Source organism: Eretmochelys imbricata, chromosome 6 (assembly GCF_965152235.1).
Source record: "Eretmochelys imbricata isolate rEreImb1 chromosome 6, rEreImb1.hap1, whole genome shotgun sequence".
Taxonomy (NCBI): Eukaryota; Metazoa; Chordata; order Testudines; family Cheloniidae; genus Eretmochelys; species Eretmochelys imbricata.
Window position 1 is genome coordinate 52,450,666 of NC_135577.1, and position 22,367 is coordinate 52,473,032.

The window sequence follows — 22,367 nt, forward strand, 5'->3', positions numbered from 1 at the left end:
GCCTGTTCTGAAATTCAGACCTGGTTCAGTGGTGGGTTCACAGGTGATCAGCAGCCCGTCAAACCAGTGTAGGCTGAGTTTCAGGAGAATCTGTGCCAATTTATAGTGGCAGTGTGAAACTTGTTGATTTTATTAAAGAAGTTGATTTCAGCCCCAAACCAGACAACATATAAGGAGTTTTGCCCTGAATTTTTGGAACTATCTGAAGATTCAACTCAAAGCAACACTCAGGGGGATGCAAACCCAAAGTAAATTGGAATGGGAAACAGAGTAACAGCCGTGTTAGTCTGTATTCGCAAAAAAGAAAAGGAGTACTTGTGGCACCTTAGTCTCTAAGGTGCCACAAGTACTCCTTTTCTTTTTGGAATGGGAAAGAAGGTTGTCACGAATGGAAACCTCTGAGTTTCACTCAGTCCTAATAGTAAAAGGGAACATGTGCACATGAGCCTGCAGTGGTTATTATTGGCATTACCAGTGATGCCTAGATGCAATGGAAGATGTTCTTCACCTGTGCTTTGCAGGCCTGCAGAAAGCTGGCTGGTTACATGGTTCTGGCCCCTCCTTGTTTCCAGGTGCTAAACTGCATTAAAAGAGGTTAAATATACATTAAATGTTTCCCTAGAGTGTTTTAATATAAGAAATCGCTGTAGAATCTTCAGCAATTATAGTTGTCAATGAGAAGCAGCCCAGGAGTTCATAAAATGCAGGGGATGTGTTCCTGACTTAATTTCTCTAGTAAGATGTAGTCTGCACTGTGTGAATGCTGGAGAACTGCTACACTACAGTGATTAGAAATGCCTGAGATAGGCAGTGTTACTAAATATACAGTAATGGTAATTCTGTCAGGAACTGTTTACATGCCACCCTGTTGTCCAAATCTTCATAGAGTCAAAGCTGTTTGATCCAGGGGCTGTCCAATGATCGATTGAAGCAGTATATGATATGAGGTATGGCCAACCATAATCAGTAATGCTTTTTATGGGAGTGCAGAAAACAAGAACCAAAACCCTGCATTCAGAGCACAGTACTGTTCTACCTACTGTGTAATTTCTCTGCTTCCCTTGCCGCTCTGGCTTTGTTCAAATCAGCTGAGCCAGCATAAAGAGATCTGACTGCTAGAGAACTGGGGGCATACTGCTTCATTCCCAGAGACAGGCCTAGGTTTGATAGATGCGTCAGCAAGTTGGAGTGAGATCTGGCAGCTCTGTGAAATCACTCGAAAGAGACAACCTCCAAGACTAGAAACAAATGATAAAGATGTGAATAGCCTATTAAAGATGTCACGTGACTTTTAAAGAAGTGTTCCCCCACTCTAAAACACGCAGAGATGTGGCTAGAGATGTGATCTGAGCTTTGCGTAATCTTAAAGTCCTCATATTTTTATTTTTATATCTGTTAGTCCCTTTTAATTTCAAGCTGTATTTTCCATCTCCACCACCTAACCTCCCTTGCCTTTTTAATTTAAAATATTCTATTAACTGGCACATTGTCTTAATGGACATCTTCTCTGGCCAGTTAATGTGCTTGTTACACAAGACTAGGGCTGGGTCTGTTTTCGGGTTTCAAGAGCAAAAGTTTGTTCCCACTTGTGCAGAAGTAAGGTTTTGAATCTTTACAGTGTCTCTGCTTTGGAACAGAGGTGGGAAGGAAGCAATCTATGGAGGATCCCCACTTCTCCAATTAAAAGTACCAGTGATCCAGAGCCTCATTCAGTAGCTAGGTATATTAAGAAAGGCTAGCTATTTTGTGGTTAAGAGGATGTGGGAAAAGATGTTTAGGTCTAAGGGATTTGGATACCTAATTCCTATGGAAATAGTGGGAAATGAATGTTCGAGTCCCCAGGCGGTTTTAAAAATTGCAGCCTTAGGCTAGGTCTACACTAGCACTTTTTTCGGTATAACTTACATCTCTCCGGGGTGTGAAAGAAACACCCCTTGAGCAACATAAGCTACGCCGACAGAAACGCTGATGTAGCCGCCAACATAGCTCCCGCCGATCGTTGGGGGTGGCTTAATTACGTCGATGAGAGAGCGCTCTCCCATCAGCATAGAGCGGCTACATCTGAGATCTTACAGCAGAGCAGCTCTCTGCCGCTGTAAGCTCTGTACTGTAGACGTGGCCTTAGATAACAGAACAGTATTAATTACAAAAGGCTTTGGGGAATTAGAGCTAAGATCTAAGTGCAGAATAACTGAAGAGCAATTCCTGAAGTCCTTACTTAGTACGTAGTTGGGGAAAAAATCCCATTGAAGTCAATAGGAATTTTTTGCTTGAGTAAACATTAGGGTTTAGCCAGTATAACAGCAGGCTCATGTTTCTAAGCAACCAGGTGAGAAACTTGACTGTTGCTGTCTCTGTCTCTGGAGTGGGTATTTTTCTCTCGAGTGGTATAGCTGAATCCTACTAGCTGTGCTAAATGGCTCTCTGCTATAGTATGCCATGCTGACAACTGCACTAGAAATTCCATGTATTGACACTTGAGTTACAGGAAGTGGGCCTGAGCTACTCTGGGTCAGTTGTGTGCCCGCAATTGATTGTGGCCCTATTTTTATTGCATTTTCAGTTCACTGATGGGGTAGAAAGTCGTTTTTCCTCCATGACTTGCAGGCACACACTGGTATTTAGTCACCTAACTCCTAATGTTTGCACCCACAATTCAGTCTTGACCAATCATTATTAAAAATGTGAAGTAAATAGTTGGCTATTAAATCCGATTCATTGTTCCGTTTTTGCATGCAACGGTAGCTGTTCATGTAGTTTGATTGCATGATCCAGAAATGGAAAATCCATTTTTATTTATGGTCCCAGATGTAAAGTACTCAAGTTCTGAAATCCTTCCAGATGGCTCAATGACCTGTCTTTTTTTCTCTCTTGAGAGTAGCATTGCTCTCATTAGTGAAGAGTGAAGGAAGAAGGCTCTCTTTTATTAAAAGGGAGAGTGGAGGACTGTCTTTCATTTGTGTCTAGATCCTTCCCCCAGCCTACCTTCATGATTTTCTTAAGTGTGTTTTAATGGCTGCCTGAAACTAGAAAGAGATTCCCTAGTGTGAGTTCAATTTGTCACCCTTGCTTGTTGCCAGAAGTGACCTTGTGGTTTGCCTCTCATTGTGACCTGCAAAAAGAACCCTTTGCTTTTGTAGAAGTGCAAGATAATGAGCCTGATTCCTCCCTGTGTAAGGGCAGAGAAGAAGCAGCTAGCACCTCTTCTATTCTAGGGTGAAGGGGCTGGTACAGCGCGGAGTAGTGCAGCTGTGAGAGCTGTCCTAACTCGTGGCACTGTAGCAATGACTCCTATGGCCCCTTGCAGGGTGCAAAATTGCCAAAGCATGGGCCTGCCAGAGAACACCCCCTGGACCAGGGCTTTCTGTAGGGGGAGCCGATTCCAGCAAAGGTCCGCCTGTGCTGCAGATATGCCTTGAAATGGGGGTCTTGGGGCTGCAGTGCCAGTGTGAATTCTCTTTTACTTACTGGGAGATTAGGAAGAGGGCTGGAGGTTGTTCTTTATCCTAGCCCCGATGTCATGGGCATACATGCAGTCTCACACACACTTAATGATTTAATGAGCAAGACATAGCCAAAATATGCTACATACCTTTGAGGCACTCCTTGGGTTTATGTGAGCATGTGCAGTAGTTGGAAAATAGCCACTGAGTGCATACTTGGCGAGGTGGAGAGAACTGAGTAATTAGTGCAGGTCAGACTGTCGTATGTTCAGCTTTACTTCTTCTGTGATTTTTCAGTAATAATGTGCTGTGCCACTTTTGCATTATGTCAGATTTTGTAAGCAAGTGGTTTTTAAGTGAGGTAAAAGCTGGGGTCTGCAAGACAAATCAACCTCCTGAAAGTGGTTCAGTAGTGTGAAAAGGTTGGGAACCACAGGTTAGAAGGCCTAAAGATAAGAGGGGGAATCTACCTTTGTCTCTAGTTTAATAGCTGCTATATTTCTTTCCAGAGGTGACTGCAGATCAGAACTGGATGAAGCAGTCCCTAATTGTACTCAGTTATACCAGTATAGGTCAGGAGCTCATTTTATTGGTGTATCTGAGAGAGCAATTTGATCCACTTTTTATACTGCACTCTGGGATCCTGAGGTGGGGTGAGGTTTAGAGTAAGCAGGGCATTTGCCCTATTTCCCCAGTGAAATGAATGTGCAAGTATATTCTAACCTGAGATGGTAACTGTATTGGATTTCTTACAACCTTCATATTGGAAGTATCTTTTGATAAGCCATGAACAAAAGAACGTCTGACAAGTGGAAGATCTCAGCCCTTCTGAATAAGTGGATCTGTTAGAGGTCCTGAGGAGACATTTGTGCAGGGACAGTCAGGTGCTTCTCTAGCTTAGGATGGATGGCAATCTTTGAGGAGTTCACCTAGCTTTGTGTAATAATTGCTAATCTTGTCTTCACTCCCTCACCCCTCTTTCTGTGGTATATTGTCTTTTTGACGTGGCTCACATCATGAGGTTTCACAGCTATCCAGAGTTTGGATTTTATGGGGGAAGGAGATAACTGAGGGTGAGTCAAAGGCTCACGATCCCCTGTGTTAATTGGGAGATGGGAGTCATCCTGTCTACTCCTCTCTTCTTATTATATGGCATGGGAACTTTCCTGAGGAATGGATAATATTTTCGCAAATTATTTGGCAAACAGGATTCAACAACAAATTCAAGAAAAACCCCTTTAGTTTTAAGAGCAGAAAATGAGGACTTTGTGATTATCCATTATGAATTATTCCTTCAACTTTTGCCCCTTTCTGGGAAGAATGGTGTTTGACCTGGCTCTGGCTAACACTGTGAGGCTAAGGTCTTACACTCTAACCTCTACCACTGTGGAAATCTATGTGTTGAAGCAAGGTTCAGAAACACAGTTCAGTTGCATTTATATGCTGGGAATCACCAGGTTCCCAAAAACCACATAAATTCCAATGGCTAATTGGCTAAGTCTTGTATCCTTCCCTTAAATTGCTGGACATGTATAGAGATATCAGCATTCTTTCCGATAATCATTCTTTCTTCCTCCAGGCTTTGTTCGCCCTGATACAGCATTTCAAAATGTTGAACACAGAATTTAGAGCAGCACATTTTACTTTTTGTGAGAAATTGGACATGAATGGCACAGAATAGGGCCATCTTTCATGAGGCAATGAAATGACTGCCTGTCAGCTGGCTCTTGCAGGTCAATTTTGTTAGGGAGCAAGGTTGAATTCAAACTAGTTTGACATCTACAGTACAGTGAAATGATACACTGTCCTGAGAGGCAGGCATCGGTGCTGGAGATATATGTGGAGAGAGGGTGCAGCTAGTGGAACTGTGAACATTAATCTAGCTTAAATGTTTGGTTCTCCTAGATAACAACAATGAAGTTTAGGTGGTGGTGGCCTTTCCATCCTTGATCCCTATTTTCTGTCTCTTGGACACTCCTCCCCATCTTCAGTTTGAGGTAAAGCTTGTCATGCTTCAGCTCAGTTTAGAAGTCAGTTTGGTTTGGGGAAAGCTTCCTTACAAATCCATTTGACAGTTTTGAGTTTGACGCTTGAGAGGCAGGGAAAATGCACATTTTACAATTAAACTTTGCAGATGCTTTTCTTCACACATTGGTAGCTAAAAATGCCACTGCGTTGTAGCCTGACAAGTACATAGTCCTGAGTGATGAATGCATGCTTTCCCTGGTTGTGAAATGCCAACATTTCTTGTAAGAGAGTTATGTAAGTATTGAAAGAGTGTACTTGGTGTGGATGACACATTATTTTCCTTAAGATCTGTAATCTACGCTGTGATGTGAAGATTCCCAGATCCCTAAGGGAATATGTTGAAATATACAAGTAGGAGAGGGGGAAGGAGCCATTTGTTACATTGGTATTTGGATGCTTTTGAAAACTGTACTTGATGCCTATTGGCAGGAAAAGGATTCTAGTACCCCTCTAATCAGAAAAGCCAGCTCTATACTGTTTCTTTCAATGATAAAAACAAAGGAAAATCTGGGAGTACAGTGAGGAAAGCAGATGAAATTTTAAAAAGCTCTTTTTTTCTCTGCAAGCCCAGAGCAGTGAATGGCAATAACTGGACAGTGGTTAGCAGACTTGTTCAGCCACAGCTTTATTCTATGCTGTCCCATCCTCAACCCAAGAAATAGTTTCCCTTGGCATAACAGTTGGGGTGAAATCTTGGCTCTACTGAAGTAAATGGCAAAACTCCTGTTGACTTCAGTAAAGCTGGGATTTCATCCGAGACCATTTTGTTGCTCTAGCAATGTCTGCACTACACCTTTAGCAGTGTGAGGAGACCCCATTACAACAGCAATGCTCTGTATTGCTATCAGAATGTTAACTGTCCCCACACTGAGATGACCATGGTGTTTGCAGAGTTCAAATAGAAGGTTTAAAAGCTGAGTCCTATCTATACTACATAATAGAACAGCATTCTTACCGTGTCCCCGATCTAGTTCTCAGAGCTATCATGCCTAAGATTGCTTAATAACCAGTCTACTGCATTATTTTCTTTCAGTGTTCTTAATAGATAGATGACTGACATCATCAACACAAGAAATATCATACCAGTGAAGGCAAAATTAATTTCTGAGGCTTGGATCATTGTGTCTGAGGAGAAAGAGGAAAGAAAGCATGAGTGTCCATAGGGTATGTCTACACTACGAAATTAGGTTGAATTTATAGAAGTTGTTTTTTCAGAAATTGACTATATAAAAACAATTGTGTGTCCCCACACAAAATACTCTAAGTGCATTAACTCGGCGGAGTGCTTCCACAGTACCGAGGCTAGCGTCGACTTCCGGAGTGTTGCACTGTGGGTAGCTATCCCACAGTTCCCGCAGTCTCCGCTGCCCATTGGAATTCTGGGTTGAGATCCCAATGCCTGATGGGGCAAAAAGCATTGTCGCGGATGGTTCTGGGTACATGTCATCAGGCCCTCCCTCCCTCCCGCTGTGAAAGCAACGGCAGACAATTGTTTCATGCCTTTTTTCCTGAGTTACCTGTGCAGACGCCATACCACGGCAAGCATGGAGCCCGCTCAGGTAACAGTCACCGTATGTCTCCTGGGTGCTGGCAGACGCGGTACTGCATTGCTACACAGCAGCAGCAACCCATTGCCTTGTGGCAGCAGACGGTACAATAGGCCTGAAAACCATCCTCATCATGTCCGAGGTGCTCCTGGCCGCCTCGGTAAGGTCGGTCAGGAGCACCTGGGCAGATATGGGTGCAGGGTCTAAATTAGAAGTGACTCGACCAGGTCATTCTCTTTAGTCCTGCAGGCAGTCCTATTATACCATCTTATGGTGAGCAGGCAGGAGATGTGGATGGCTAGCAGTCCTATTGCACCATCTTCTGCCGCACAGGCAGGAGATGAGGATGGCTAGCAGTCCTATTGCACCATCTTCTGCCGAGCAGCCAGGACATGTGGATGGCTTGCAGTCCTTCTGCACCATCTGCTGCCAGCCAAAGATGTAAATGATAGATGGAGTGGATCAAAACAAGAAATAGACCAGATTTGTTTTGTATTCATTTGCTCCCCCCTCCGTGAAGTCCTACCTGAAATACCAGAGGAAGGGATAGCTCAGTGGGTTGAGCATTAGCCTCCTAAACCCAGGTTTTGAGTTCAATCCTTGAGGGGGCCATTCTGTGTGACAGTTGTTGTTTTTGTTTCTTCTTGATGTAAAGCCACCCCCTTTGTTGATTTTAATTCCCTGTAAGCCAACCCTGTAAGCCATGTTGTCAGTCGCCCCTCCCTCCATCAGAGCAACGGCAGACAATCGTTCCGCGCCTTTTTTCTGTGCAGATGCCATACCACGGCAAGCATGGAGCCCGCTCAGATCACTTTGGCAATTAGGAGCACATGAAACACCACGCGCATTATCCAGCAGTATATGCAGCACCAGAACCTGGCAAAGTGAAACCGGGCGAGTAGGCGACATCAGCGCGGTGACGAGAGTGATGAGGACATGGACACAGACTTCTCTCAAAGCACAGGCCCTGGCAACGTGGGCATCATGGTGCTAATGGGGCAGGCTCATGTGGTGGAACGCCGATTCTGGGCTCGGGAAACAAGCACAGACTGGTGAGACCGCATAGTGTTGCAGGTCTGGGACGATTCCCAGTGGCTGCGAAACTTTCGCATGCGTAAGGGCACTTTCATGGAACTTTGTGACTTGCTTTCCCCTGCCCTGAAGTGCATGAATATCAAGATGAGAGCAGCCCTCACAGTTGAGAAGCGAGTGGCAATAGCCCTGTGGAAGCTTGCAACACCAGATAGCTACCGGTCAGTCGGGAATCAATTTGGAGTGGGCAAATCTACTGTGGGGGCTGCTCTGATGCAAGTAGCCCACGCAATCAAAGATCTGCTGATATCAAGGGTAGTGACCCTGGGAAATGTGCAGGTCATAGTGGATGGCTTTGCTGCAATGGGATTCTTTAACTGTGGTGGGCCATAGACGGAACCCATATCCCTATCTTGACACCGGAGCACCAAGCCAGCGAGTACATAAACCGCAAGGGGTACTTTTCAATAGTGCTGCAAGCACTGGTGGATCACAAGGGACATTTCGCCAACATCACCACCCCTTGGCTCACTCTACTTCCCTGAAAGCTAACCACCCTCCCCTCCTCCCTTCGATCACTGCTTGCAGAGGCAATAAAGTCATTGTTGCTTCACATTCATGCATTCCTTATTAATTCATCACACAAATAGGGGGATAACTGCCAAGGTAGCCCGGGAGGGGTGGTGGAGGAGAGAAGCATCAGGAGGGGTGGTGGAGGAGGGAAGGACAAGGCCACACAGCACTTCAAAAGTTTAAAACTTTAAAACTTATTGAATGCCAGCCTTCTGTTGCTTGGGCAATCCTCTGGGGTGGAGTGGCTGGGTGGCCAGAGGCCCCCCCACCACGTTCTTGGACGTCTGGGTGAGGAGGCTATGGAACTTGGGGAGGAGGGCGGTTGGTTACACAGGGGCTGTAGCAGCGGTCTGTGCTCCAGCTGCCTTTCCTGCAGCTCAACCATACGCTGGAGCATATTAGTTTGATCCTCCAGCAGCCTCAGCATTGAATCCTGCCTCCTCTCATCACGCTGCCTCCACCTTTCAGCTTCAGCCCCTCTTCAGCCCGCCACCTCTCCTCCCGGTCATTTTGTGCTTTCCTGCACTCTGACATTGTCTGCGTTCGCACATTCATCTGTGTGGGAGGACAGCATGAGCTCAGAGAACATTTAATCATGAGTGCGTTTTTTTGCCTTCGAATCTTCACTAGCCTCTGGGAAGGAGAAGATCCTGTGATCCTTGAAACACATGCAGCTGGTGGAGGAAAAAAAAAAAAGGGACAGTGATATTTAAAAAGACACATTTTATAGAACAATGGGTACACTCTTTCGTGGTAAACCTTGCTGTTAACATTACATACATAGCACATGTGTTTTCGTTCCAAAGTCGCATTTTGCCTCCCCCCACCACATGGCTAGCCCATCACTCCTCCCCCCTCCCCATGGCTAACAGCGGGGACCATTTCTGTTCAGCCACAGGCAAACAGCTCAGCAGGAACGGATACCTCTGAATGTCCCCTTAAGAAAAGCACCCTATTTCAACCAGGTGACCATGAATGATATCACTCTCCTGAGGATGACACAGAGAGATAAAGAACGGATGTTGTTTGAATGCCAGCAAACATACACTGCAGTGCTTTGTTCTACAGTGATTCCCGAGTACGTGCTACTGGACTGGAGTGGTAAAGTGTCCTACCATGGTGGACAGAATAAGGCTGCCCTCCCCAGAAACCTTTTGCAAAGGCTTTAGGAATACATCCAGGAGAGCCGCAAATGCCAGGGCAAATTAATCCTTTCACATGCTTGCTTCTAAACCATGTATACTATTTTAGAAGGTACACTCACCAGAGGTCCCTTCTCTGCCTGGTGGGTCCGGGAGGCAGCCTTGGATGGGTTCAGGGGGTACTGGCTCCAGGTCCAGGGTGAGAAACAGTTCCTGGCTGTCGGGAAAACCTGTTTCTCCGCTTGCTTGCTGTGAGCTATCTACAACCTCATCATCATCATCATCTTCCTCATCCCCAAAACCTGCTTCTGTGTTGCCTCCATCTCCATTGAAGGAGTCAATCAACACGGCTGGGGTAGTGGTGGCTGAATCCCCTAAAATGGCATGCAGCTCATCATAGAAGCAGCATGTTTGGGGCTCTGACCCGGAGCAGCCATTTGCCTCTATGGTTTTCTGGTAGGCTTGCCTCAGCTCCTTAAGTTTCACACGGCACTGCTTCGGGTCCCTGTTATGGCCTCTGTCCTTCATGCCCTGGGAGATTTTGACAAAGGTTTTGGCATTTCGAAAACTGGAACGGAGTTCTGATAGCATGGATTCCTCTCCCCATACAACGATCAGATTCCGTACCTCCTGTTTGATCCATGCTGGAGCTCTTTTGCAATTCTGGGACTCCATCATGGTCACCTCTGCTGATGAGCTCTGCACTCACCTGCAGCTTGCCACACTGGCCAAACCGGAAATTGAAATTGAAAAGTTCGTGGGCCTTTTCCTGTCTACCTGGCCAGTGCATCTGTGTTGAGAGCGCTGTCCAGATCGGTCACAATGTAGCACTCTGGGATAGCTCCCGGAGGCCAATACCGTCTAATTGCATCCACAGTACCTCAAATTCAACCCAGCAAGGCTGATTTCAGCGCTAATCCCCTTTTCGGGGGTGGAGTAAGGAAATCAATTTTAAGAGCCCTTTAAGTCAAAAAAAAAAAAAAAAAAAAAAAAAAGGGCTTCGTCGTGTGGACGGGTGCAGGGTTAAATCGATTTAATGCTGCTAAATTTGACCTCAACTCCTAGTGTAGACCAGGGCATAGAGGTCTTGCAGACTTTCTCTTCTCTTTCTCTTCAGCCTTTGGCACTGGAAAGAGTAGGACAATAGTTTTAGGTAACACAAGCTTAAAGATTTAGGTCTTGGTTATTAAGAACTATTAAAGGTACTAGGTAACCCAGCAATGCCAGAAATGTACTAATGAAGCTGCAAAAATTAGAACTAGTTTATTAGATTATTAAAAAAGAAAAATCACCATGCTTAACTGCCTCTTAAAAAAACCAAATATACAGCTTTTTTCCTTTTGAAAGGTATAAATTCAGTTTACTAGCTTTTATCACCAAGTTGCATTAGAAACCGCAGAAGGGCTAAAAATAGTTTCCTATATGGGTGGCTTTAGTTTTTCCTTTTAAGTAGCTTGATTTTTTTTTTTTCAAAGCCTAGTAATCTTTTTCCTCTTCTCTAAGCAGAATGATCTGGTCCATCCATTAGTAACTGATTATCTCTTGTCATTTACTGCATTAGCAGAGCTCTCATTGCTCCACCTTGTTATGTTAAAAACGCCACTTGGGTACATTCTGAGCACAGCATCCATTGGAAGGAGGCCTGTAAATTCCATCAGAAAATTCCAAGACATGCATGAGGCTGAAATCTCCCGCTGAAATCTCCCACGTAAATCCATTAGAGTTCATGCATAATTTACTTTTTATGTAGCTGTTTTGGTGCTGTGAAATATCGTTAACAATAACTTGCTTCCTTTAAAAACATAGTGATGTCTGCAGATAGGTAACATGCTCTTGGAACTGAGAAACCATTTTCTGCCTCATTAATTTATAAAATCTCCTTAATTATAAAACAAACAAAAACCATTTATTTTTCCCAGTATCCTAAGAGAGGAGATTGTCAGTAGACTTTGGCTGCTTTGGACCAGGAGCAGAAGCACAAGCCAGTGTTTAGATCCTACTGAGAATACCTGTTCCCTGGATGTACAGATTTATGAACTGTTAGCACAGGGGTCCCATCTGATCTCAAATATAGTGTTATCATGCAGAGATGCTGTCTACACTGGCTTTTTAGACCTAAAATTTCCCTCTGGTGCAGCTACATAGGTGGTGTCAACAGTAAGAGTACTAGTGTAGACCAGCTACTGCTACTTTTAAATGTCCAGTCTTGCTCCAAGCAGGTCTAGACAATGTTGGCAACTCTCAAGGCCTTGTCTACACTAGAGCTCGCACCACTGCAGCAGTGGGATATTTAAAATAACATTAGTCTAGTATAGACCAAGCAAGGGAAAGAGAAGATCTCTCCAGGATTCAAGCTGCATTGGACTTTATCAACTAAAGGGACCAACATGGTGGGGAACAAGAGGGTTGGTTGCAAAAAGCAGTGGCTAGTCAAAATAAGGAGTTTATCTTGCAGCCTGTATCCCCCTTTATCAAAGGGAGATGTAGGATCAGCGTTGACCATCTTTCTGGTGATCTATGTGAAATGAGTCAGTGGTCTTTCTTTTGTTCTTAGTAGGAAGCTCATCTGCATCACAACTAGCCCGCACACTCTCAGTCTTAGCAGAGAGGCAAAAGACAGAATGCAGACTGACTTCTCCTGTGGGCCGTAGAGGGGTTCCCGCTTAAAATAAGACCGAGGACATGCTAGTGGGAGAGCACAGGCACTGCTGGGGGGTAGCTTGCACTGCTGCTGTACCTGTTCAGTGAATGAATCATAGAATCATAGAATATCAGGGTTGGAAGGGACCCCTGAAGGTCATCTAGTCCAACCCCCTGCTCGAAGCAGGACCAATTCCCAGTTAAATCATCCCAGCCAGGGCTTTGTCAAGCCTGACCTTAAAAACTTCCAAGGAAGGAGATTCCACCACCTCCCTAGGCAACGCATTCCAGTGTTTCACCACCCTCTTAGTGAAAAAGTTTTTCCTAATATCCAATCTAAACCTCCCCCACTGCAACTTGAGGCCATTACTCCTCGTTCTGTCATCTGCTACCATTGAGAACAGTCTAGAGCCATCCTCTTTGGAACCCCCTTTCAGGTAGTTGAAGGCAGCTATCAAATCCCCCCTCATTCTTCTCTTCTGCAGGCTAAACAATCCCAGCTCCCTCAGCCTCTCCTCATAAGTCATGTGTTCTAGACCCCTAATCATTTTTGTTGCCCTTCGCTGGACTCTCTCCAATTTATCCACATCCTTCTTGTAGTGTGGGGCCCAAAACTGGACACAGTACTCCAGATGAGGCCTCACCAATGTCGAATAGAGGGGGACGATCACGTCCCTCGATCTGCTCGCTATGCCCCTACTTATACATCCCAAAATGCCATTGGCCTTCTTGGCAACAAGGGCACACTGCTGACTCATATCCAGCTTCTCGTCCACTGTCACCCCTAGGTCCTTTTCCGCAGAACTGCTGCCTAGCCATTCGGTCCCTAGTCTGTAGCGGTGCATTGGATTCTTCTGTCCTAAGTGCAGGACCCTGCACTTATCCTTATTGAACCTCATCAGATTTCTTTTGGCCCAATCCTCCAATTTGTCTAGGTCCTTCTATATCCTATCCCTCCCCTCCAGCGTATCTACCACTCCTCCCAGTTTAGTATCGTCCGCAAATTTGCTGAGAGTGCAATCCACACCATCCTCCAGATCATTTATGAAGATATTGAACAAAACCGGCCCCAGGACCGACCCCTGGGGCACTCCACTTGACACCGGCTGCCAACTAGACATGGAGCCATTGATCACTACCCGTTGAGCCCGACAATCTAGCCAGCTTTCTACCCACCCTATAGTGCATTCATCCAGCCCATACTTCCTTAACTTGCTGACAAGAATACTGTGGGAGACCGTGTCAAAAGCTTTGCTAAAGTCAAGAAACAATACATCCACTGCTTTCCCTTCATCCACAGAACCAGTAATCTCATGATAAAAGGCGATTAGATTAGTCAGGCATGACCTTCCCTTGGTGAATCCATGCTGGCTGTTCCTGATCACTTTCCTCTCATGCAAGTACTTCAAGATTGATTCTTTGAGGACCTGCTCCATGATTTTTCCAGGGACTGAGGTGAGGCTGACTGGCCTGTAGTTCCCAGGATCCTCCTTCTTCCCTTTTTTAAAGATTGGCACTACATTAGCCTTTTTCCAGTCATCCGGGACTTCCCCGGTTCGCCACGAGTTTTCAAAGATAATGGCCAATGGCTCTGCAATCACAGCCGCCAATTCCTTCAGCACTCTCGGATGCAACTCGTCCGGCCCCATGGACTTGTGCACGTCCAGCTTTTCTAAATAGTCCCTAACCACCTCTATCTCCACAGAGGGCTGGCCATCTCTTCCCCATTTTGTGATGCCCAGCGTAGCAGTCTGGGAGCTGACCTTGTTAGTGAAAACAGAGGCAAAAAAAGCATTGAGTACATTAGCTTTTTCCACATCCTCTGTCACTAGGTTGCCTCCCTCATTCAGTAAGGGGCCCACACTTTCCTTGGCTTTCTTCTTGTTGCCAACATACCTGAAGAAACCCTTCTTGTTACTCTTGACATCTCTTGCTAGCTGCAGCTCCAGGTGCGATTTGGCCCTCCTGATTTCATTCCTACATGCCCGAGCAATATTTTTATACTCTTCCCTGGTCATATGTCCAACCTTCCACTTCTTGTAAGCTTCTTTTTTATGTTTAAGATCCGCTAGGATTTCACCGTTAAGCCAAGCTGGTCGCCTGCCATATTTACTATTCTTTCGACTCATTGGGATGGTTTGTCCCTGTGAATCGAGGACTTCACTCCCGAAGGTGGTCGATCTCAGCACTTTTCATGATCCCTGAATTCACTGAGAGGTCTCAGCCCAACAACGTGCTGCGCTGTTGTTGTGGAGGATGTCTTACTGTGGGGGATGGTGAAATGGCACTTGCATGTCATGTAGGGTTGTAGAGTAACAGCCATGTTAGTCTGTATTTGCAAAAAGAAAAGGAGTACTTGTGGCACCTTAGAGACTAACCAATTTATTTGAGCATAAGCTTTTGTGAGCTACAGCTCACTTTATGCTGCTTTGCTGGGGATAGACCAGGAATGGAGTCTTAGAACTTTTAGTAAGTAATCTAGCTAGGTACGTGTTAGATTATGATTTCTTTAAATGGCTGAGAAAAGAATTGTGCTGAATAGAATAACTATTTCTGTCTGTGTATCTTTTTTGTAACTTAAGGTTTTGCCCAGAGGGGTTCTCTATGTTTTGAATCTAATTACCCTGTAAGGTATCTACCATCCTGATTTTACAGAGGTGATTTCTTTACTTCTATTTACTTCTATTTCTATTAAAAGTCTTCTTGTAAGAAAACTGAATGCTTTTTCATTGTTCTCAGATCCAAGGGTTTGGGTCTGTAGTCACCTATGCAAATTGGTGAGGCTTTTTATAAGTGAGCTGTAGCTCACGAAAGCTTATGCTCAAATAAATTGGTTAGTCTCTAAGGTGCCACAAGTACTCCTTTTCTTCATGTAGGGTTGTGTTACTGCAGCTTTTAGAAAGATAGATCTCAGCCATCCATCTGTGTCAGAGGATCTTGCATGTCTGCTCTCTTGATCTCCAAGGGAAAACCTCAGGCAGTGAAAAGTATTCCAAGGTCTCCCTTGCTTCCTGCTTCTTCTAATCTGCATTCTCAGGAATGAATCAAAAGTGTGAAAGGAGTTTGTGTTTGGTCCTATGCTTTAAAGGGCTGGAGGGGAAGAGCAGGGAGAAAAGAGATGAGATCTATTTATAAGCCAAGAACAGACTTTTCTCGTCTGACACTTCAAGGTCTTATTTGAGCAGACAGTCTGGTGAGAATAGTTACACGTGTGTGTCCTACTCCACCAGCACCTTAATAATAAATAGTGATGTTATAACTAATACTCCAAGAGACTGGAGTGTAATTTTTCTGTTTTATCTTAGTCTCTTGCTGCAGTGTTGTGTATATGTGTGCTTTTATATTGAGCTGGCATCTTTCTGTATCGAAAGGGAAAAAATAAAATAAAATGCAGGTTTGGCCAGACAACCAGTGAGTTTGAGTAGACACTTATCCTATCTCCTGTCTGGGCTGTGTAACTCTGCCTGTTAGGGGCAAATGAATTTTAAGAAAACAAAACCTGGCACCTTACTGCCAGCCACTCAGAGTCTTTCCCTACAATGAGGAAAACTCTCCGGCCTGTGAGATCGCTTATGAGAATTTGTAGTTCAAAATATCTAGAAATAAAAAGGCAAAGAATTAGGAGAGGCAGTGTATTCCAGTGGCTAGAGCAGTGGATTGGGAGTTAGACGACCTGGATTCTGTTCCCAGATCTGCCAGTGATCTCAGGCAATTTACTTTCCCTCTGTTTCCCCTTCCCCACGCTCACTTCTTCTCTTTGTCTGTTTAAATTGTAAGCTCTTCAGGGCAGCGGCATTCTCTAGCACAGTGGGGCCCTGATCTCTGTTTGGGGCCCAGAAGTGTACACTAATAAATACAAATAGGTGGGGAAAGCACTGAAAATTCCCATTTCTGCTTTTTACTTTCATTCTAGGTGACCATTTGCTTCCAGGAAATGTGTGTAGATATTATATATATTTGCATAACGAAAATATATAATGCCTGAGACTTAATACAACACTTGCCTTCCCAGTGAGAAGAAACTAGTGATGTGGAATTTTTTTTTTCCACTGACATTTAGTGACCATTCTATTAACAAAGAGTACAGAAGAGATTAAGTGCCTGATGATGTTGTCTTCGCTGATCCCGGAATTTTAATTTTGCCAAACAAGTGTGAAACTCTCTGGCAAAGGGGGAGACCATTCTGCAAGCTGAGGAGCCTGATCTTTCTTGGCTTGTCCCCTAAGATGTTCTTCCCGGTGATATACTCATGACTGGCACGTGTTATCATTCCGAGTGCTCTCCCGGTTGTGTATAATGGTGTAAAATGTTTTTGAGAGCCCTGGAGTGTGGATCCATTGTATGAAACATTCTCTGTCTATTTCTGAAACATCTGTGTTTTTGCTGCCTCCAGCAGGATTGCACTGAAAGTGTTCCTGATTATTTAAAACACAAACCGAAACCTGGGCCGACTGAACCTTCGTGGGATAACTTGTTTTTTCTATAGGGCTGGCCAGCCTGTTGGTTTGTTTTCCACCTCCCCAAGAAAAGGTCCTCTGCTCTCCAAATGTTCATACTGCCCCCTTCTATTTACTAACTTCCCCTCCCAGCTTAATATCATGCCAAACACCATCCTAAAATAGGGATGATCTGGCTCCTTCCTAAAAGTAGAAAAGAAAAATATAGAGCAATCCTCCACAGGCAATGGGTTGAATTAGTTTCAGCAAGTAGATCTCCCCCATTTCTATTATCCATGTTTGAAGCTTGTCTCCAAATTGGCTAGAAGGGATCACTGTGGTTTAGTATGAGGCGCATTCCCTTCCTCTGGGGACTGAGCGCCCTGCCAGCTAGGGAGAAGAGGTTACTCGTATTCTCTCCAGCTGCAAGAACACCCACCCCAGGAGAGGGACAGATCTGATGGAATTAAAGAGATTAACTAAATGTCAGCCAGGTCTAATCAGAGGCAGATAGAACAGGTCAGGTAGATTTTGGGGGGGGGCACATGGTTGAATATGACACTTTAATGGGGCCAGTTTTATGAGATCACTGGTTATGAGCTGTCTTCCATCACCTCCTTTTGGGAGTTGGGCCATCCGTTCAGACTTCACAGGACACTAAGAAAGTGCGGGGATTTTCCCCAACCACCTTTAACTGAGGGCATCGTGTACTCCAGGACCCTCCTCCTTCCAGCCTGCAAACCCTTGAAAGAAAAGCTCCATTAATTGCTGAGGTTGCCCCTTTTTTCCCTTCCCCGGCCCATCCAACTCTTTTCAGAAACTGTCCCACCCTTTGGTTGCAGACTGTTCTTTTCCCCACCTCTCCATTTGTCCCAGCAGTTGTCTGCAGCTGTGCCTCTCTGGAGGCCATCACTCTATTGATGTCTTGCATAAACTGGGAGATTGTTCTCCCCCACCATCCCGCCGCCCCATCTCCTTTAAATGATGGATAGGCTGCAAAATAGTCTGTGTGGAAGATGAATACACTGGGGACACTTTCAGGGTGCCTCACAAAATGGAAATGACTTCCTGAGATTCCCACTGTTTCAGAGAGCCATTCTGCTACTGCTTAGCATAACTTCTCAGGATAAGCCTCAAGTATTTACTGAAGACAGCCTGGCACCCCTCTTTAGTTGGTTACCTTGGTGCTGCTTGTTTGCACAGTGAAACATGCAGTATTTTTATGAGTAAAGCACCTGCATTTCTGACCAGGCTGCTCAGGAGAACTACGCCAACCATTTAAAAATATGACCAACAATATTAAGCTCAGTATTAAAACAAACAAAAAAATGTAACCTAAACAAGAGCATCATCTCAGAATTAGGGAGGGGCCTCACCCGTGTAACGCTTGCTTAAAATACAGTATGACTCTGAAAGTGAGTTTTCTAATCAGGGATTTATTCTGCACTATATACACCTGCTTCTGCAGCAGTACAGACTGCTGGTGTGTGGACAAGCAATTGCCATCCTATATATATATATACACAAACGTGTACAGTTCATAAACATGATAGGGTACAATGAGCACTTTGTTGGAGGCAATGACCTGTTGCACGGAAACGGAGAAACCAATTTGCACACAGCTGTGTACGCACACTTACACAGTACAGGTTTTATATGCACTGTGTAGATTCCTGCATGACCTTCAATTGCTTACACACAATGCTAGTGCAGTATAGCATATGCTCACTTAGAGTGGTCTGAGAAGTCTCTTGGTTTTAAGCAATTGCTAATTTTTAGCTTAATGAGAGAGTGTGGACTAATGGCCAGAACAAGGGATTGGGAGTCTAGCTTACTGGATTCCATTCCAAACTCTGCCCCTGACCTGTTCTGTGACCTTTGGTAAATCTGTTAATCTCACATTGCTTCATTTCTCCTATCTGAAATGAGCATGGTGATACTTGCCTTTCTCATAGGGCTGTTGTGAGGTTTTGTTAATGTCTGTTGAGATCCTCTGATGAAAGGCCCAACAGAATTGCAAAGGTATTATCATTATCTTCCAGGCTTCTCTTCTTTTACAGATACACGTTCACTTGCAGTCAATATCTAATTATTAGCACAGATTTCAGCAAATCAAGATGAGCCAATAGGACTCCATTCTTTTGTCCCCTCACAACGAAGAATGCTCTTTCAAGACTTTGGCACATGAGCCAATCAGATGAGCTTTTGTGTGTGCTGAGGACAACTTGACAGCAAGATACCCCAGAGGCAGAATGGGTGAACTGGTCTCCCTGGGGAAATGTTTTTTGCAGAACCCCTGATTAGTGTGTTGTGCTCTGGGGTGTGCCCTGAAGAATTTCAGTTTCTTGTCTGGGTTGGTAATGACTGAAAGTTGTGATCATCCGATGGCTGTTTTGCTGAACCTGTGTGAAATGATTTTCTGCAGTCTCAGTCCAAGTCCCAACGGACAAGTAACCACATCACAAGCCATTACTACATATGGCACTAGTCGATCTTTGCTGGCCATATCAGCAGAGACCAAGGACCAGGTAGACCATGGACACTGACATTCACTCTACTCATTCCCTAGCAACGTTCCTTGCTGCTCAGGGTTGACGCGTGCTGGCCGGGCCCATTGTGGGGGGGAAGTTTACACTGCTGTTGCCTATGCTTCCACCTGCTCTGTGAATAAATAAAGCTTCAGTCTTCAGGGCTGTCTGTCTAGCACCTTTCACTAGCACAAAAAGAAGGACCAAAAGAAACAAATGAATTCTTCAGCATGGATTAGGAATTGGTTTTAAGATTCCTCATTGCCTCCCTTTGCAGCCAGTCCTCATGTAATGGAAGGGGAAGGGTGTAAGCGAGTGCTGTCCTCCCTGATTAGCTGGAGATATGTCCCCTGCTGTTGCCTGCCATGCCTCTACTAGTTCCTATTTTCCTTTTCCTGAGGGCATGTCTACAATTAAAAATTACAGCTGTGCTAGTTGGTTAGTCTCTAAGGTGCCACAAGTCCTCCTTTTCTTTTTGCGAATACAGACTAACCCGGCTGCTACTCTGAAAGCTGTGCTACTGTAGCACTTCAGTGTAGACATGACCTGTGCCAACAAGAGGACTTCTCTCTTTGGCATAGGTAATCCACCTTCCCAAGAGGTGGTAGCTAGGTCAATGGAAGAATTCTTCCAGCAACCTAATGCTGTTTATGCTGTAGATTATGTCAGTGTAGCTATTATCTCTCGGGTGTGGATTTTTCACATGCCTGAGAGACATAGCTATGCCGTTGCAAGTTTCTAGTATAGACCAGCCCTGAGTTTCCTAAGCGGGGAGATATACATGTGTCTTGAAGGCTGCTCACAGCTGGATGCAGAGTTCAACACATTGCCACAAGAGCAGATGTCTTATGCAGAAGACAGATTAGCGCAGCCATACACAGAGATTAATAGATTTAGCCAGAATTCTTGGTTGGTGTGTGCCTGCTAGTTTCTGGGTCGTGTGTTGCTGATTTCATCGTGAAATAAGATTTCCCTCAGCCCCACTGTGCCGATACTATTCTTCCTGCCTATTTGTGTCAGCAGGCAGCTCCGTCTAATCTGCTCATTACTGTGTTTGGTTTTTATATTAGTTTAGAAGAGGAGTAGACATTTATGGTGCACCACTCAAAGTACAATTCCTAAGGACATTTACCTGTGAGAGAGATCATTATCAGTGCATAGAGACCCTAGACAGACAAACTGAGCTTTCATTTTACCAGCATTAGTGAGAAGTGACTGGAAAGCCAGGCTGAGCATCTGTGAAAGCAAAGGGGGTGGTGAGGTTGTGAAATTCTCCAATATTGCATGGTGCACAGCCGAGCCAGAGCATCAGGAGACGTGTGAACCCATTAATCATTGGAGGGCAGCTGCCAGCTCTCTGACTTTAATTGCGGGCCTTCTAATATTTAAGCTGATTTTGTGGGGTAAAGGGCGCTGTTAGAGAATTTCATTGCCCACGCAATGAGGTGTGAACTTAACTCAAGTTTGCCGAGTGACTTTCAACTACTGGGGGAAATAATGTTAGCACCATTTTCCTTCAGAGATTGCTGTCTCGGCAGCACGTTTAGATTTTTGTATTTTTCTCTCTCTCAATTTCCTGTTGCCCAGGCCCTCTATCTCAATGATTTACAATCTGCTGCATTTTTATTAAAGATTCTCATGGAGGGAAACTGCTTTGGAGAGAGTTGCTTTTCAATATCCCTGCCCTGAGAAGGGGGGTGAGAGTTGGGAGGGAAACAGTTACTTAACAGGGAGAGGTGGTTCGGGAAGTGTGTATTTAAGAAGAATGGTTGAAAGTGTATCTTATAAATTCCACCCACTTTCTAATAAAAGAGGGTGCCAGACTATATAAATCAAAACACCTGCCTGGCCCTCAGGACTATGTGACTTTGCACTACAGCCAAGCTTTTCAAGAAACCCAGCTGCATTGTTGCAAGCAAAATAGGGATGCACCCCCTCTCCCTTTTTGTTTTTAATTGAACAGAAATTGAGCCCTGATTTGTCATTCCATGCTCTATATAATTTTCTCCTATGATTTTTTTAAATGGCGGTTCTGTGGCATTTGGTAACCTAGTGCTACCACCTGCCTAACCTGTATTCCCAAGAGTATGCAAGACAATGAGCCTTGAATCTAATATTGCACCGATGTTACACCAGCCTTTCTTTGATTTCAGTGATGTTACTCCTGATTTTACACTGGGGTAAGTGTGAGGAGAATCAAGCCCTGTGGATGCAGCTTGCAGGTGTATAGCTTGTACACCTGTTACAAGGTGCAGCCCTGTGTCCAGAGGAAGGCTTCTTTGCAGGTCATCTGTCACACAGGGGGAATCATTCATTGGTGTATTGTTTGCGTGGGCTCTCAGCTCTTTTCCCATCTCTGTTTTGTTTGATTACAGAGCTGATCCTTTCCCTCCTGCCTCTCCTTCCCGAGGAAACGGGCGATATGATGACAAGGACCCATCGTCGGCTAACGGGCCCTGCTGAGACAAGATGGGTTTGGCTGCAGTGGAGACATTACAGGTATTTTTCATTTCCTCATCAACTGCTACCTCTTAAATTTACAACACAGGTAAAGGTAGGAAGGAGCATGCTCCTCCAGTGACCTCCCACACCCAAGTGATGTCAGGGAACTGACTGAGCAGGGATAAGGCCCGCCTGCTATGAATAGAAGGACAAGCTAATTTATTTTGGTTTTTACATTGCACCCCTCACCATGTATCTGAGCACCTTCTAGGGGTACATTAAGCAGTGTGACTGGCCCATGTTGCCTTCTTCAGAAGAAGGTAAGGTCTTTGAAAATCTCCGTCTAAGGCGCTATGTTATCTAGGCACTCAAATCCCATTGAATTTCAATGGGATTTGGGTGGCCTAATTTCCCTAGGAGCCCTTTGAAAATCTCAGCTTTAGCCAGTATGTGCTGGGTGAAAAAAGTCTCAAGCCCAATATGGCAAACGTGTCATTGGTCCGATGCTAGTCTGGGGATCATCTGTTCACCATGTTTACTCACCTTGCCCCCATTT

At 44.7% G+C, this 22,367-nt stretch overlaps 1 protein-coding gene across 3 annotated transcripts in view; it reads left to right on the forward strand.

Moving 5' to 3' along the window:
• TRIM44 (tripartite motif containing 44) overlaps positions 1–22,367 on the forward strand; it is a 99,090-nt gene that overhangs the window by 73,393 nt on the left and 3,330 nt on the right. The window contains exons 5-6 of one of the 3 annotated variants that reach the window (XR_013346336.1): positions 6,505–6,635; positions 21,745–21,868. Coding sequence is in view for 1 of the 3 variants with exons in the window: in XM_077818543.1 (XP_077674669.1) it covers positions 21,745–21,832 (88 nt within the window). In the remaining 2 variants the exon portion in view is untranslated. Of the gene's footprint in view, positions 1–6,504; positions 6,636–7,791; positions 8,622–21,744; positions 21,869–22,367 lie in introns of those variants that run through there. The other 2 variants (XR_013346337.1, XM_077818543.1) reach the window with 2 other exon arrangements.